The sequence below is a fragment of the Muntiacus reevesi genome, chromosome 17 (assembly GCF_963930625.1).
Source record: "Muntiacus reevesi chromosome 17, mMunRee1.1, whole genome shotgun sequence".
In the NCBI taxonomy this organism is placed as follows: Eukaryota; Metazoa; Chordata; class Mammalia; order Artiodactyla; family Cervidae; genus Muntiacus; species Muntiacus reevesi.
The window spans coordinates 43946130-43962915 of NC_089265.1; the positions used below are offsets into that span (position 1 = coordinate 43946130).

A 16786-nucleotide genomic window follows, 5' to 3' on the forward strand; every position below is an offset into this window, starting at 1 on the left:
TAGGGATACAACCAAATAATGCCAGTACTAAGACAAAAACAAAAACAAAAACAAAAACAAAACAAAACACTGCCAAAGCGAAAGGCTGTATACATTCTTTAATAACCAATTGTTATATTTAAATTAATGAGAACTATGGCTAAGCTTTTAATAAAAGCAAGGCATCGTTGGACATGAGTTTGAGCAAGCTCTGGGATGGGAGATGGTGAAGGATAGGGAAATCTGGCGTGCTGCCGTCCAAGGAGTCACAAAGAGCTGGGAACGACAGAGCAACTGAACAATAAATCATAGCTGAGGATCTTCAACTTTTATTGGTAACAGACACAGGACCATGTAGGCAAATATTTTCTGTTTAGTTTGTTAACTATAAAATGGACTGATACTTACTATTAAAGAAGATAATGACAACTTCATCGAATTTGCCAGAAAGCAAACTCTAACTTGGTGCTTTTTTCTTTTAATATCAAAAGCTTTAACAGGGCCGAAAGTCACTGTCAGTGTTCACAACATTAAGCTGGGAGCTCTGCGCCTCTGATTTTCTTCCTCCCACATGCCTCGGTACACATACTAAGGGCTAGTACGTGTACTGACTAAGGGACGTGTGCAGCTTGATGCCTCACCCGGCGTGCTCGGCTGGTGGCAAAGACAAGAGGAGGAACGGGGAGAGGAGAATCGGCATCGAGCTGCCATGCTGAGTCTATTTAAGTCAGGCTGGGTGAGGGAGAGGTGCCAGAGGGAGTGGCCTGAGTAGACAAACTCACCTGTCAGTACTATTATTATAATGATACACTTGTCAATTTATAAGACTTGCTATGAACTCTTTGAGGGTAGAAATAGCTTGTTATTTTTTTTTCCATATCTTAGTGCATGGCACCCAGTAGATACTTACTGTATATTTACGGAAGGGATGAATAGAAGATTCCCAATTCCTTTGGGGTTTCTTTCTTCCACTACTTTCATGTGTCAAGAGAACTGATTAGGTTAGGAAATTCCTTATTTAAAGCTTCAATAACTCCCTTGAGTTCTCCTTCTTAAAGTCATCCACACCTTCAGATGAATTACTTCTAATCATCTGCAGGAGGGGATCTCAGATGCAGGGGACGGCTATGCAAGGAAGTCCTCCCAGGGGTTGGTGCTTTGGACTGTTGAAAGCAGCATGGGGAAGGGAGCTGCTAGATCAAGGAAAGTGTGTGAAGGATTCAAGATCAGTTTACACAGGACCAGAGTGGTTACCATTACAGACAGTCCACTTTCCAAGCCAGTCTAGAGGGATATGAAGGGAGAGGGCACCAAACGCTTTTGTAAACATTTAGTATTTGTATGCACATAGCAGCTTGGGGAAGCTGGTGCTTGGAGGTCAAGCCTGGAAGTTGCACATCCCAGCTTCTCTCAAGTTGCTGCTGCTGCTAAGTCGCTACAGTCGTGTCCAACTCTGTGCGACCCCATAGATGGTAGCCTACCAGGCTCCGCCATCCCTGGGATTCTCCAGGCAAGAACACTGGAGTGGGTTGCCATTTCCTTCTCCTGCATTATATGGTCCAGGTGAGTTGTGCTTCATGTGTAAAAACCAGGTTCCTGTGCTTTTTGGTCATTTGTGTGTCTTCTTTGGAGAAATGTCAATTTAGATCTCTTGACCATTTTTTTTTATTTTTTGACATTGAGCTGCACAAGATGTTTGCATATTTTAGAGATTAATCCCTTGCTAGTTGCATAGTTTGCAAATATTTTCTCCCATTCTGTAGGTTATGCTTTCATGTTGTTTATGGTTTCCTTTGCTGTGCAAAAGTTTTTAAGTTTAATTAGGTCTCATTTGTTTATTTTTATTTTAATTACTCTAGAAGGTGAATCAAAAGAGATATCATTGCAATTTAAGTCAGAGAGTGTTCTGCCTATGTTTTCCTTTAAGAGTATTATAGTATCCATCCTTACATTTAGGTCTTTAATCCACTTTGAGTTTATTTTTGTGTATGGTGTTAGAGAGTGTTTTAATTTCATTCTTTTTCAAGACGCTTCCCAGTTTTCCCAGCACCACTTATTGAAAAAATTGTTTTTTCTGCATTGCATCTTCTTGCTTCCTTTGCCACAGATTAGACCATAGGTGCATGGGTTTATCTCTGGACTTTCCATCTTATTCCACTGAGCTATATTTCTTTTTTTGTGCTAGTAACATACTGTTTTAATAACTATAGCTTTGTAATATAGCTTTGAAACTGCAATAAGGTATCACCTCACACTTGTCAGAATGCCCATCATTAAAAATCTACAAACAATAAATGCTGGAGAGGGTGTGGAGAAAAGGCAACCCTCCTACACTGTTGATGGTAATCTAAATTGGTGCAGCTACTATGAAGAAAGTATGGAGGTTCCTTAAAAAACTAAAAATAGAGCTACCATATGATCTAGCAATCCCAGTCCTGGGCATATATCTGGAAAGAACCATAATTCAAAAAGGACACACACATTCTAATGTTCATTGCAGTACTATCTCCAACAGTTGAGAGATGGAAGCAACCTAAGTATCAACTGACAAAGGAATGGGTAAAGAAGATATGGTATACATATATAATGGAATATTATGCAGTCATTAAAAAGAATGAAATAATGCCACATGCAGCAACATGAATGCACCTAGAGAGTATCATACTAAGTAAAGTAAGTCAGGCAGAGAAAATCATATGACATCACTTATATGTGGAATCTAATAAAAATGATACAAATGAACCTATTTACAAAACAGAAACCAACTCACAAATCTCAAAATCAAATGTATGATCACCAAAGGGAAAACACAAATCTTGAAATCAAACTTATGGTTACCAAAGGGAAAACATGGAGGAGGGAGTGATAAATTGGGAGACTGGGATTAACATATATATGCTAACTATATATAGAATAGATGACAATTGCCGACCTACTGTATAGCACAAGGAACTCTACTCAATATTCTGTAATAACCTACATATGAAGAGACTCTAAAAAAGAATATATATATATATGTGTGTGTGTATATATATATATGGGATGTACACCTAAACTAACATATTATGAGTCAACCATATTCCAATAAAAGTCATTGGGGAAAAAACCCAATTCCTTAGTGGAAGGAGGGAAAGAGAAAAGGAAATGAAGAGGAAGGAGCCCATGTCCTGTGGCCCCTCCATTCCCCTAGTTCTCTTTATCATCGCTGTGGACTAGTGTAGCTTTCGTGGTATTTCCCACTTCATAGGATACTTAGAATATGTTCTCCTGCTCTTTCCAGCCTCCTTCCCATGGCAAACCGTCAATCAACTTACACACTCTCTTTCAAGCTTGGAATACAAGCTTAGCACTCATAGTTTAAATCCAGGGCCTGGCAAATTACCTACCCGCCTTCTTCTGAATATTTATGCCCAAATGCCAGGATGTCGGATGCCCGTCCACTCCCATCACAGACAACAACGGGCACAGGAGGGGTGTCTCGAAGGTATTCCAAGACAATTGAGATCACATTGGGTCCTCCTTCCACAATTAGCGCCACCACTGGAACGCCTTGACCGATTCCTGCATTAAAAAAGGAAAAGAAAAGGGAAAAAAAGAGAAAAGAACACAAAGCCAGCAAACCAAAGAAACAAAAAGAGAAACAAAAAGCACAAACTAAAATTACTGAGCATGGGGGAGGAAACAACATATGAAGGGATAACATACGGAGCGAAAATTTACAGAAAACCCTCTAGTAGCATTTTCCTACCAGAGAGTCCTTAGACTTTGCCCACCCCCTGTAACTCCCAGGGTGCTGGGGTCAGTTAAAGTGTTGATGACCACACCTCAAAGGGGAGGCATAGAGTGAGAAGGTGGGAAAGTCGGTTAGTAGAGGAAGCCAGTAGCCAAAAGATTGGAAGCTAAATGTGATCTTAAGCAAGTCTCATGTGGATCCAATGGCCAGTTTCCTATATGAAACATGGAAAGTTAAAAAAAAAAAAAAAACCTACCTCCCTGAAGTTATCACAGTGCTAAGAAAACGCCTAAATGGTTTTTATATTAAAGGCTACCAAAATCAGCTGGGGGTATATTTTAAGTTGTTGAATCAACTGCTAGCTAAATTAGGGGTCTATTTCTGACCACAGGTGCTCAGCTTGATTATGGATTTTTAACATATAATGGTCATAATAAATTACCCAGGAGATATGGCATCTGCCATCTGCCATTACTGTGTCCTTCACTATAGAGTGAGTTGCCCGGCACATGATGGGCAAACATTGGTTGAATTCAGTTGAATTAAGGAATTTCAGCTATTTGCACTGAGTCAATAGACACTGCTGTTTTCAAGTAAAAAATTATCCTAAATCAGCACTTAAGTATGTTCAATCTAACATAATAAAAAGAAGCCCTGAAAACAAATGTCCATGAGAGACATGATGAGAAAAGAAAGTGAAATAAAAGTGAAAGTGTTGGTCTCTCACTGATGTCCTACTCTGCAACCCCATGGACTGGAGCCTGCCAGGCTTCTCTCTCTGTCCATGGAATTCTCCAGGCAAGAGGACTGGAGTGGGTAGCCATTCCCTTCTCAAGGAGATCTTCCTGACCCAGGGATCAAACCTAGGTCTCCCTCATTGCAGGCAGATTCTTCACCATCTGAGCCATCAGGGAAGTCCATGAGAAACAAATTAGTTTTCAAGTGACACCTCAAGTTATCATCATTGGTGAGTGAATAACTTCTTTTGCTCAATTTGGTGTCACATTGTATTTTTTCACTCTATCTTCTCAGTATAGTTAGGAAAATGGGCAGTTCCATAGAAACGAGGTAGTTTTGTAAGGTATATAAAGTAGTTACCTTAAAAAAGGAAAGAACCAAGCTTTTGTACCATTTCTGTAAATATGAACTGAAAAATCCCCTTAGTCACCTCAGTTCTTTCTCCTCCCCCTTCTGCTATGGTATTTTATCTTTTATCAAGAAACTGCTTCCCTATGAGAAATGAGTTTGATGTTTGATTTCTTGCTCCATTAATAAAAGATTCTATTAGACTTGTGTGACCAGTTTTATTTCTAAAGTATAAGTACATCAGTCTCCTAGGGCCTTACCTCCTCTAAGTCAGTGTTTTTCATGGTTTGATTTTCATCTGCAAAGAATGGTCCGAAATGCCAGTTACACAAAGAAGAATGCTATTTTAAATTTACATTTAAAAAATGTAAGAAAATGACAATTGTTGATTAAGGCAAGAAGCCAAGATTTCTTTTTGTTCCCCAGAAGGAATTGGGAGAGAGAGATGACTCATAGTCTCATCAGAATTTTCTGTGGATGGGAAGATTTTGAGAATTATGCTTTCAAATCCAAGAAGAGGGAAGTAAAAGGTCATGCTGTTCTCCTTTGACCCAGAGCCCTAAGACTCAGACAAAAGGGCATTTTTTTAAAGCTCTGTTTTGGTGTCTATGAAGGAGACACTTTCCCCACTGCTGTTGATTATGATTAAGTTCCTGTTGAAAGGCATGTTGAAGATTAAGGGCTAGCTTGAAATGTTAATACAACATACTTCTTTTTGAGAAGAATTTTCTCACATAAAAAATACCCACTCCTATACAGATTTATATTCTAAAGTGCCTCTTTTCCAAGGTACATTAAGAGTTATTTTATAAAGCAGTTTATGTTTAAACATAAACTTATATGTTTAAAGATATTTTATAAGGTATTTCCAATGTCCCATGCCATTTAGTTTTCTCCTTTGCTTTTCTTCAGCACATACTCCCATATTGTTTTATGTCAAGGGACAATACACCATACCTGCTGTTTTATACCAAATGATAACATTTACACTACTTCTAGGATCTTCTAAGAGAGGCTAAATTCTGTTTAGCCTAAATTGGCTAAATTCTTGAGCACTGATTCTATCAGTGGATCATCACTGCTACTCACAGACTTGAGTTTGAGCAAGCTCCGGGAGTTGGTGATGGACAGGGAAGCCTGGTGTGCTGCAGTCCATGTGATCACAAAGAATCAGACACAACTGAGCAACTGAACTTAACTGATGAAACTCACTGAGGCATCTGAGACAGGTTCTAGAAAAGGTTTTCAGACAAAACACTATGTCTGGGGAAACTATATCACATTATTACTGCCCAGTTATACTGATTAACCAAACTTCCCACTGTCTATAGTTTATTTCTCCTCCTATCCTTCATTCCTTTCTCTTTTCCTTGTTTTTCTTTATTTCTTCTGTTCACACTTTCTTTTCTAAATGGTATTTTGGATAAGGGATATTTTAAAAGTCTCTAGAGAAAATGAATTTTATAAATCTGTAGCATATGACTTCATTAGTAAAGAAAAAAGCTTTTTAAAATATCAAGAATGGTATATTTTTAATTAGTGAAATAAAGAAAGCAGGTGGGGAATTCACTGAAGACCCAACTGGATTCATAAGAACCACTACCAATTTATGCTTATATAGGAAATAATATAAATTACTCTGAAGAGCCTCACAAAAGTACTTGCTCATCTGAAACCACTGACAATTCACAAAAAGTAGTTTAGATATATAGTTTTAAAAAAATACAACCTCTATTATTACCAAAAAGTTCTCATTTTATCTAGGTCCCTGAGAGATTTTTTTTTTTGGTCAATACTTGCTCTTTTGATTTTGGGGAAAGTAGGTTAATTCTTTACTTGATAATAATTAGTTTTCATTTTCTACCAGAACCAAGAACTTCTTAGATATTTCCATTAGAATTTAATTTTAGAGCAACACAATGTTGCTTAATTAGGAAGAGGCAAGATGTTTGCCACACTCTTTATAGTTTTTGTAATTTTGGAACTGGAAGCATTATAGCCTATTTAAAAAAAAAATGTGAGCTTGAGTAATGGATTTAGCAATCTAGAGGATTCCAGGTTGACCTAGGGTTTTTAAATTATAAACTGAGCCCCAATTAATGGTTCTTTGCAGAAGATAACCTTTTAGACTTCTGTCTCATTTTGTTACACCTGCTATGCAGTTCAGCCTGGTGGTGGTGGTTTGTCACTCAGTCATGTCTGGCTCTTGCGGCCCCATGGACTGTGGCCCTCCAGGCTCCTCTGTCCATGGGATTCTCCTGGCAAGAGTACTGGAGTGGGTTGCCATTTCCTACTCCAGGTGATCTTCCCGACCCAGGAATCAAACCCAGATCTCCTGAACTGCAGGCAGATTCTTTATCAAATGTGCTACGAGGGAAGCCCAGGCTGGGCTACCAATAATTCAAATATTGTCAAAATTGGCATTAAACAAAGACCAGGTTGGGTACTGTGAAGAAGGGAGGTGGAAGGGATAGAAGAACATCTTAAAATTCCAAAAGCTTTTTCCCCTCTTTCTATTGACATGAGACTATAATCTATAATTAATTCAGCCACATGTAAAAATATTTGGTGTACTGTAGTGAAATTCTTGGACAACTAGAATTTTGATCCAACTAAATTAATCCTTTGGTTTATTGTCAACCTTACTGTATATGACCTAAAATGCTAATGGGCTCAAGGAATATTGTATTTTTTGGTTGGAAAACAGTTTATTATTTATAAAAGAATGGCGCACAGAAGATTGATTTTAAGTCAATGACCAAAGCCACAGATCATGTGATCATTATAGTATAGGTCCTTTAGAAAAGAGGCTTGAAACTTTACATAAGAGATGACTTCTTGAAGATCTTAGTCACTTTCAGACCAAGTCAGTGATGGGGAGACATTTCTGTTCACCAGCTAAAGCTGGTTAGCAGTAACACAGACACAGTTAACTCACTGGTCTTGCCAGTTCTGGGATTATGCGATTCTTAATGATTCAGAAGTTTGTCAAGAGAATTCACGTGCTTTGGAAGTATGCACATAGTGAGAGTTTGTCAATACAGTTTATGCTGCACAATTTTAAATTCATGTTAGTAAAATTGGTACATTATTAAAAAGCACTGAACACATCCTCTTTATCCCATTTCTCATTTAAATAGTCTACTCTTTGATTTGATGGTTGACTCAATCAACAGATATACTGGTTACTGTCTCCTGTATTTGGACTATAAAGGGGTGATAAATTTAGTAAGCTGTTAAGGTCTTGTAGTTTACAAATAGAACTTTATACAGATCGGGGGGTGGGGTGGGTGGCAACAGTTACTGTAGTGATGGGAGAAGAAGGAGTCAAGCTATTAGTATCTACCTGATTTTAATAGGTACCAGTTTACTGCCTACTTGAGAAATAGTAACTGAAGTTTCTATAATACTACAGCTTTTTACAAGTATTGAATAGTTTTAGAATTAGGTTCTTGCTACTCTTAATGCAACTCTTCTGTAGTCTGGAAATTCTGGGATGAATTTATGAAAATTAAATAAAACTGGTAATCAGCTATGTTTGACAACACTCGATACTATTCTTGGTTATTAAGTTTAGGTGCTTCTTACAATTAGAAAGTTTATCAGAACATGAATATTCAGGTATAACTGTAGAATATTACTCTACAGAGAATAATATTTTAATATGCTTTTTTTCCCAAAATAAACATTATTGGAAATCTTTGAGCTACTAAGAAGCAGCATGAGCCCAAGAAAATATCTAGGGACGATAAAAAAAAAAATGCACCTCACTTTAACTAGAATGTCTCTTCAGTCTTCAAAGGAAGCAGATGTTTTAGATACTGCCTTCATGTTTTGGAGATAGAATACATTATCTATCCAAGAGAACAGAACTATAGCTGGAATGTGCCTGATCTTACTTGGAAATGGGTAATAAACCCATTTGTTTTAACAAATCCTGACCATATACTCAATTGGTAAATGCCAATTCCAGTTCAAACCAATGTCATGTATCATTATTATTACACTCTTTTGTCACTATAACTATGCACCTAAATGCATGCTTAGAAAAGTATTTGGAAATATAAAATACTGCACAGATTATTAAGAAGTCAGAAGAAAATCACATGCAACAAGACGCTTCACTTTTAGACATTTGATCTAGTCTTCGCCTTTGCCTGTCCTAAACTATACGGAAAGTCCTCAGATGCTCTTTTCTCAGTGTGAGGACCCTGGCAGGAGACAGTAGTTGGGGGCCCTTTGTAAAAGAAAAATTGGGGATGGAAGAGGTTTTTTTCTTTTTTTGAGGTGGGGTTTTAAGAGGCAATATTCAGGTCTAATTTGGGTGTAAGCATACCATCTACACGGTGTCAGGGGGCCTTCATTTTGGAGCGTAACTGATGCTCATGTGGGAAACCTGATCACCAGTCATGGTGACGCCTCTGCTTCTCTCACTCACAAGGTCTGTCAAGGAACTTCCCTCCAACAGCAGAAGGGATTTAGAGGGCTTTCCAAGAGTTCTAAGTCCAAAGGCAGAGACAGTGATCACACCACTCTGAATACTCTTGACTCCTGAAGAGGCGCACTCTCTTCTACAAGCCAGCTAGGCTGGGGCATTGCTTGCTCCCTCTCTGGCGGTGTGGGCCCCAAGACTGGGATTTTGCCTTGATTTCAGTGAAGTTTGCTGGAAGCACTTTGTCATGCAACAACACCACCATCCATCTTAGCCCTACACTCCAGAAGCCTGGCCCTGTCTCACTCTCTCAGATGACACTTTTCTTTAGATCACAGGATGCCTGTCTGGAACTGGGCTGAGCCTGTTCTGTCCTGATCTCCACCTCTGATTCTCAGTTCCACAACTGCCTCTCCCTTCATTTATCTGCTGCCTCCTGTTGACCCCCACTTTCCAGCTCAGCATGGGTCACTCTCTTCTATTGTACCCCCTTACTACTGTAAACTTTGACAACATGTTTACACAAAACTGCTGACATTGTAGCTGGAACTATGCAGAAATGCTTCTTGATATGAATTGATAAACCAAAAATATATTTTAGAATTCTACACATGTCTAATACACAGAGTTGGCATACAATTCATAGGGTTGTTTAGAGAAATAAATTGAGTTATTTGTAAAGCACATAGAACAGAGCCTGGCACTTACTGAGAACTACGTGGTTAAACAAACACGAATAAAAAGATTCTTATTTATATTTATTAGGCTTATAAAAGATTTCTACTTCAAATGTATAAATGATTCATGAAGATAAATGTACTTTATGTATTTAAACCAAAAGAATGCTCAGACAAATAATTTGAAACACACTTTTCTGAAGTCTGAATATTCTCTCATGCAGACCAATAATATGCTTAGGAAGCCCAATTCCTTTATCTTGTATCCAAAACACTAGAAGTCTCTGCTTTGGTGTAGGTGATCTTTCATGTCACTCCCCAAATGCTTTCTACCAAGGGGCTTCTCCTCAATGCTTCAATCAACTTAAGTCTTTCAAACTCTCTGGGTTGGACAGAGATGTAAATGCCAAGGAACAGAACCCCTAAGTTGACTCCAAGTATATTAAATGCTAATAAACAAACTTAGCTTTTGACTTAGTCAATGGAAAACAGTTATCCTCTCATGGCCAGATAGCTCTGACTGAAATGTTCTGCTATTAACGTCTGTATGTTTCTAGGACAGCCAAACAACATCCCATGTGAATCATTTCAAAAGAAAGGGAACAGCCAATCCCAAAGGCTATAAGACAAGTATTACTTTCATAAAAGGAGAGTGCCAGCATTATTTTCTTTGGGGCCATTGTTTGCGGGCTGAATGTTTTAATGTAATTGATCTAAGTCTACAAGAAAACTCTCTCAAACAAAGCTATAGCCTTCTTAGTTTCTGCTCCGTTCAAAAGCCACATCAAAAGGCATTCCTTGCCTTCTCAAATGTAAGGTAATCAAAGTGGTTCTAACTCATTTTACTTTTTAATTCTTTGCCCACACTCCCCTATAAATGTGCCAGGAACCAAGTCCACAGCTTGTACAAGTTCCATTGGCTTCTTGGCAGAATTCGTAAGCAGCAGAGCAGCCAGGGGAATTATGAATTGGAAAAACATGGACAGACCTAGCCCACAGTGCAGGGCATACCTGGGTAGGAGAGGAAAACGGTAAGAGAAAGGAAAATATGGCTGGTAATGGCAAAATGGCATATTAATTTGCCCTTCCAAAATAATTTTTAAAAATCTCTCTGCGTCATTTGAAGGAGACTGAAATTATTTCTCCCTGCTCTAAATGTGAAAAGTTTTATTCTCTCTTTGAGGCATATTCTTTTCAACTTACTCTTTCTGGAGAACTTACATGCATTCTGCAGTTCCCAGGTTCAAAGACAAGTCTACCTTAGGCCTCCCTTTCATCCCCCACCAGGCAGAACTAACTATTCTCATTGTGTGTTCTTGTAGTATTTACTTTTTAAAGAAGCCCATGCCAATGGATATTCTTTATAAACTTGTCAACAAACTATTTTGGTATAAAAGAAAAAATTCTCATAGTATCTTATATATCTCTCTTTAAATTCCAAGTTTGGATATCTCTTTTCTCTATAGGTAGGTTTATCTTTGTATCCACAGCGTATTATATAGTGTTCTACATGCAGTAGTTGCTCATTAAATTTTGGGTACAGAAGGAAGGCAAGATATTGAATCTCCTCAACTATATCCTGATTGCTCATAGATTAGACAACAATGTAATTATTTCCATAGAAATTTTCAAATCTTTTATGATACAAACAAGTTTCCCTCAGTCAACTGATCTGAGTTTCAAGGCACTCAGATCTGATTTAAATTCTCATGAAACTGGGAAGTGAAGTGAAAGTCACTCAGTCATGTCCGACTCTTTGTGACCCCATGGACTACACACACAATCCACGGAATTCACCAGGCCGGAATACTAGAGTGGGTAGACTTTCCCTTCTCCAGGAGATCTTCCCAACCCAGGAACTGAACCCAGGTCTCCTACATTGCAGGCGGATTCTTTACCAGCTGAGCCACCAGGGAAGCCCAAGAATACTGGAGTGGGTAGCCTATCCCTTCTCCAGCAGATCTTCCCAACCCAGGAATTGAACCAAGGTCTCCTGCATTGCAGGTGGATTCTTTACCAACTGAGCTATGAGGGAAGCCCTCATGAAATCAGGAATTATGCCAAATGCCCAGTGTCTGTGCTCGTTAGTTTTCCTGTGGACTACTGAGATTGCTTTCTGATTTCTCTGCCTCTGCAACAAACATCACATAACTGCTAGTTATCATCTGTAGTCTTCTCTGTAGCAATCTTTAGTGGGTTCCCAATGCTTATAGATGAAAGTCCAAATCATTTTGCATGACAGACAAGGTTCCCTATATGCTGAACCCAATCTTTATTCACAGCCTCATCTCTCCAGAACTTTCTGTTCACTCTGATTCTAGTCTCGTCCAGACTATCTTCTCTATCCTCCATCTAGGATTATTTTAAAATTTCTCTTTAGCTATCCTAATTTTCAGAGAGGATTATCTCTCCCTACTCTAGATTTCATGAGGAGGAACTTTTCCTAAACTCATCGTTGGGTTTCCTATGCTCTTTTACTCACTTGGTAAACTGAAGAAGAATAATTGGATTTGCTCACTCAGCCTCGCTCTTTCTCTTGGCATCTTCCTGCCTGCAGGAAACCTGACATCTCTCAACTCCCCCAGTCCTGCCCCTGAGGGTGTGTGCAGTGGGACGGGGGATGAAGGCTTACTGTGGAATTCTGCATAATGCTGGTGACTCAATAAACCCACTTGGTCAAGAGTCTAAAAGTCACGTCTGCTAACTTGTCCCTCAACTAAAAATGATATTCTGTGTTCCATCAACTACTTGTTTTATTTCTCAAAGTGTTTAGAACTTGGATGAGGAAGGGAGGTGCTATTTATTGTGGACCCTATAAACTCCAACTCAATCTTCCAAGTCCAGTTCAAATTTTACTAATTCCCGAGGCCCTTCCTAACTCCCTGAGGCAATATTAATTATTCATTCCTTTGTAGTCCCATTGTTTAGTTTTTTTATTTTTCTACATATCCTTTGGTATTTTTAAAAATTCTGCCTTGCTTTAATGAAAGTTTCATTCACTACATTATAAACTCTTTGGGACAGAGACAATATTCTAGTTTCTACAGTGCCTCACACTTAGAAGGCAGTTCAAATAAATGCCTGTGAAATGAAACAAAGTTAGAAGGTACAATGCCTAGGGTCTATACCTTGGGACTACTGCTGCTGCTGCTAAGTCGCTTCAGTCGTGTCCGACTCTGTGTGACCCCATAGACGGCAGCCCACCAGGCGCCCCCGTCCCTGGGATTCTCCAGGCAAGAGCACTGGAGTGGGTTGCCGTTTCCTTCTCCAATGCATGAAAGTGAAAAGTGAAAGTGAAGTGGCTTGGTCGTGCTGACTCTTAGCGATCCCATGGACTATAGCCTACGAGGCCCCTCCGTCCATGGGATTTTCCAGGCAAGAGTACTGGAGTGGGGTGCCAGTTCCTTCTCCATACCTTGGGACTAGCACACCTGAAAAGAAGTGACTAAATAAATAGGTTGTTGTAAAGAGACTGAGTGTCATATCTCTATGCCATTGATGAAAACTGCTGACGTAGAGATGACAGCCATTTAAATGGCCCCTGGCGTTCTTTCACAGGCTCTCACTACTGGCCTCAGCGGTGGTTAAAGACCTAGAAAAGAACATGCTCAGTAACCTGGGTGAGTGCTCACACCTTGCCTGTCCATCTGGACTAAATTTGGAAGAGTCCAGATCCTTATTTATTTCTCAGAATTGGACCTAGCTAGAGTGACAACATGTCCTGGCCACTGGGTAAAAAGATTCAAGGTTTACTCTCTTCCCCTTGCTGGAATAGTGTCCATAAAAGCTATTACTTCCTCTGGCTGAGATGAATAGGGAACTATGTGACTAAAGTGGAAACCTAATTCTGTCTCTGACACGATGGATACGTATTAGCAGCTAAGTTGCTGTAGACCAGGAGTGACCTTCATTTACCACCCAGGTTATTACAGTTATTAAGATAACTGACTTCCATTAGCATGAATGAGACACAGGAAGGGTACTGATTATTTGGGATTTAGTACTGATATTTAATCCAATTTCTGACCAGCAGTTGGGAAAAGCAATACATTTTTATTTGATTATCTGGCATCTTTTCCAAAAGATAATGTGCCCAATCTGATCAAAACTTGACTGTTACTAAATTCTCAGTGAGAAAATGGTGAAAATGTCATGCAGAGCCTTCTTTCTCTTGGTTTCAAGTTTCCATGAGGAGGGAGCTCCATTTGGGTGACTCATCTAGCCTTCTGTCCTTCTCTTACTCATCTCCACATATAGAATTGAGTGACCTGGTTGAAAAGTCTTTCGGTGAGGAGGACTTATCATCTTTTCTCCTTTGCCTGCATGGACCAGTGCCCACATTAGTAAAGCTGTTTCTGTAGACTCAGTTTTCTCCTCTGGTTGGCTGCCTATGGGCTGAGGTGAGCAGGCAAACCCCTTTGGCCCTCACACTAAGTCATTATCTCCAACTACTTCATCATTAATAAAAGTGATATTTTTGATCTCCATCTGCTTGACGCTAGTGTTCAGCTCTCAATTTGAATCTTGTCCTGTCAAGAGTGAGTTATAATGTACTGGACTTCCTCAAGGTCCAACATCATGAATCACAATGCTGTTATTTCTGCTTCTGACATTCATTTTGAAGCAGCATTTAACAAATTTAAGCCTCTGGTTCAAGTTTGTGAGCATGATCTTATTTTTCAAATACAAATAAAGCCTTTTCTGAAGGCAACTTTTCCTTAATGTCCTTATAGTTCCTTAAAAGGAAACAACGACTGCCACAGATTTTAAAAAGCTTATCAAAAAATGGAGCCCAAACAAGGTGTTATGAAATTCTGGGATGCAGTGAATGACTATATGTAGTGAAGTCGACTCAGCCAACTGATGAAGGCTCTTTGCCCCACAGGTGAAGTAGCAACTAGAGTGAGAGCATCCACCAGTTGCTGGGCACTCAGCCAGGCAGACTACACACTCACTCAATTTGCTCACCAACTCTATGATAGAGACATTATCATCCGCATTTTACAGTTAAATAAATGGAGGCATTGAGAGCAAATTACAAGTCTGAACAGGGTTTCAAACAGAGGTCTGCACTCTGCATTCTACTCGGCTTGTCTCTCACTACGGTGACTATGTAATTTATCATACAAGAACCAGGGTGTTCTCATAAGTGAAGAGGTCATCATTAATAATTTCTGGGGGATGAAAACCAGAACTATTTAGTTTTGGACAAACCTATACATATGATCTCTGTAGGGTCTCAAATGAATTTCTAGCAGGTTTTTAAAAACAGATGCCAATTTCAGATATTTAAAAAGGAGCCTGAGTTTATTCACTGTTCCTTTGTTTGCCTCTTCCTGGCTTACAAAAGCCAAGACTCACTAGTTGCCCCTCCCTGATTCCCGAGATCCAGTTTCTAGCGCCGTCTAAATAAATCACAGCTGTTCATTATCAGAGATATTTCTTCCTCTAGACACAGAGGGATGAACCTCCAAGGAAGGATTAGATCATTAAGCAAAGGAAAATAGTAACAACAATATCAGCAGCACCTGCATAAATCCTTTAGGGGGAAATGATCAATTTAAAGTTTTTCTCATATTCTAGCATATCCTTGTTGGTGCTGGAAATAAATCACTTCTTTTCTCTCTTATAAATAAATGCCTCATTACATTCAATCACTTACACACACTGGAGTGTTGTGATGAGAAATTGGATATAGTCAAAACCTAGGGGCATGCAGGGGGTATTCTGGGTCCTTAAATCACTGGAGGTGGTTAACCTCATTATCCTATTCTGTCAAGTTGGTGTGAAGTAGCCACTTGGTTTATTCCCACTGCTGCCATGAAGAGTCATTTGACTGCAATAAGACGTGCTAACTTATTAGGGTTAGCATTTTAGAGTTATCCTAATGTTTTATATATATATAAAAGAGTGTGACACTCAAAGGACTGCTCTTAAAACCCTGATTCTAATGTGCAAAGAACTAGTTTGTGCATTGAAAATTATCACAAGAAGGAGTGGGTGGACATGCCCATTTTTCAGTTCTCAGCTCTTACCATCAGTGTCTGCTCTAGCAGGGTGGCTATCAAACCTAGCATGCTCCAGAATCACCTTGAGGATCAGCTGAAATACACAGAGCTGATCAGTGGGTCTAAAATGGGATTTGAGGATGTGCATTTCTTTACCAGCGGATCCACAAGGGAAGCCTGAGGATGTACATTTCTAAGTTCCTGGGTGATGCTGTTGTTGCTGGTCCAGGGACCACACTTTGAGAACTACTGCCTTCACAGTGAAGGGAGTGGAGACTTTGGCCTTTGAAAAGAAGTGAAATCTAAGATGTGCCCCTTGGAGTAAATGAACATGAAAGCCCCTGAAGCAGTACTGAAGTGTTCTTGTTATATTTCCAATAGTCTATTCAAGTCTAAACAGGAGTCTGCAAACTCTTCCTGTAACAGGCCAGACAGCAAATGTTTTCAGCCTTGCAGGCTAGGTGGTTTCTGTTGCAAGTGATCAACTCTGCCATTACAGCTTGAAAGCAGCCTGAGATGGTACAGGAAAGGAGCGCTGACACAGCTATATTCCAATAAAGCTTTATTTACAAGACTGAGTAACGTGCTGGTTTTGGCCTACAGGCCATCGCTTGCCAACCTTTGAGTAACTGATGTTAAAAATGATTCATATCAGGCAACATCTGTTAGTTTGCCAAGTCCAAGTATGCCTATGATCAATGAGAAACCAATCAAGCTGGAAACCTGTGTCAGCCAAGCACTGACACCTGTATCAGCTGCACATGATTGGTAGACTACTGCCCACACTGGAAAGTAGGTACTCTTCTTGCAATTCAGCTCCTACAACCAACTATTTAAAATCCAATGGCTTACCACTTCACTCTAATTCAAC

At 39.4% G+C, this 16786-nt stretch overlaps 1 protein-coding gene and 1 long non-coding RNA gene across 11 annotated transcripts in view; one reads left to right on the top strand and one right to left on the bottom strand.

Moving 5' to 3' along the window:
• Positions 1–16786, bottom strand: part of TRPM3 (transient receptor potential cation channel subfamily M member 3) — a 283598-nt gene that overhangs the window by 207074 nt on the left and 59738 nt on the right. For all 10 annotated transcript variants that reach the window (XM_065907659.1, XM_065907658.1, XM_065907657.1 and 7 more), the window contains one exon: positions 3366–3540. In XM_065907659.1, the coding sequence (XP_065763731.1) occupies positions 3366–3540 (175 nt within the window). The remainder of the gene's footprint in view (positions 1–3365; positions 3541–16786) is intronic.
• Positions 1–16786, top strand: part of LOC136148239 (uncharacterized) — a 68532-nt gene that overhangs the window by 18155 nt on the left and 33591 nt on the right. The gene's annotated exons all lie outside the window — the stretch shown is intronic.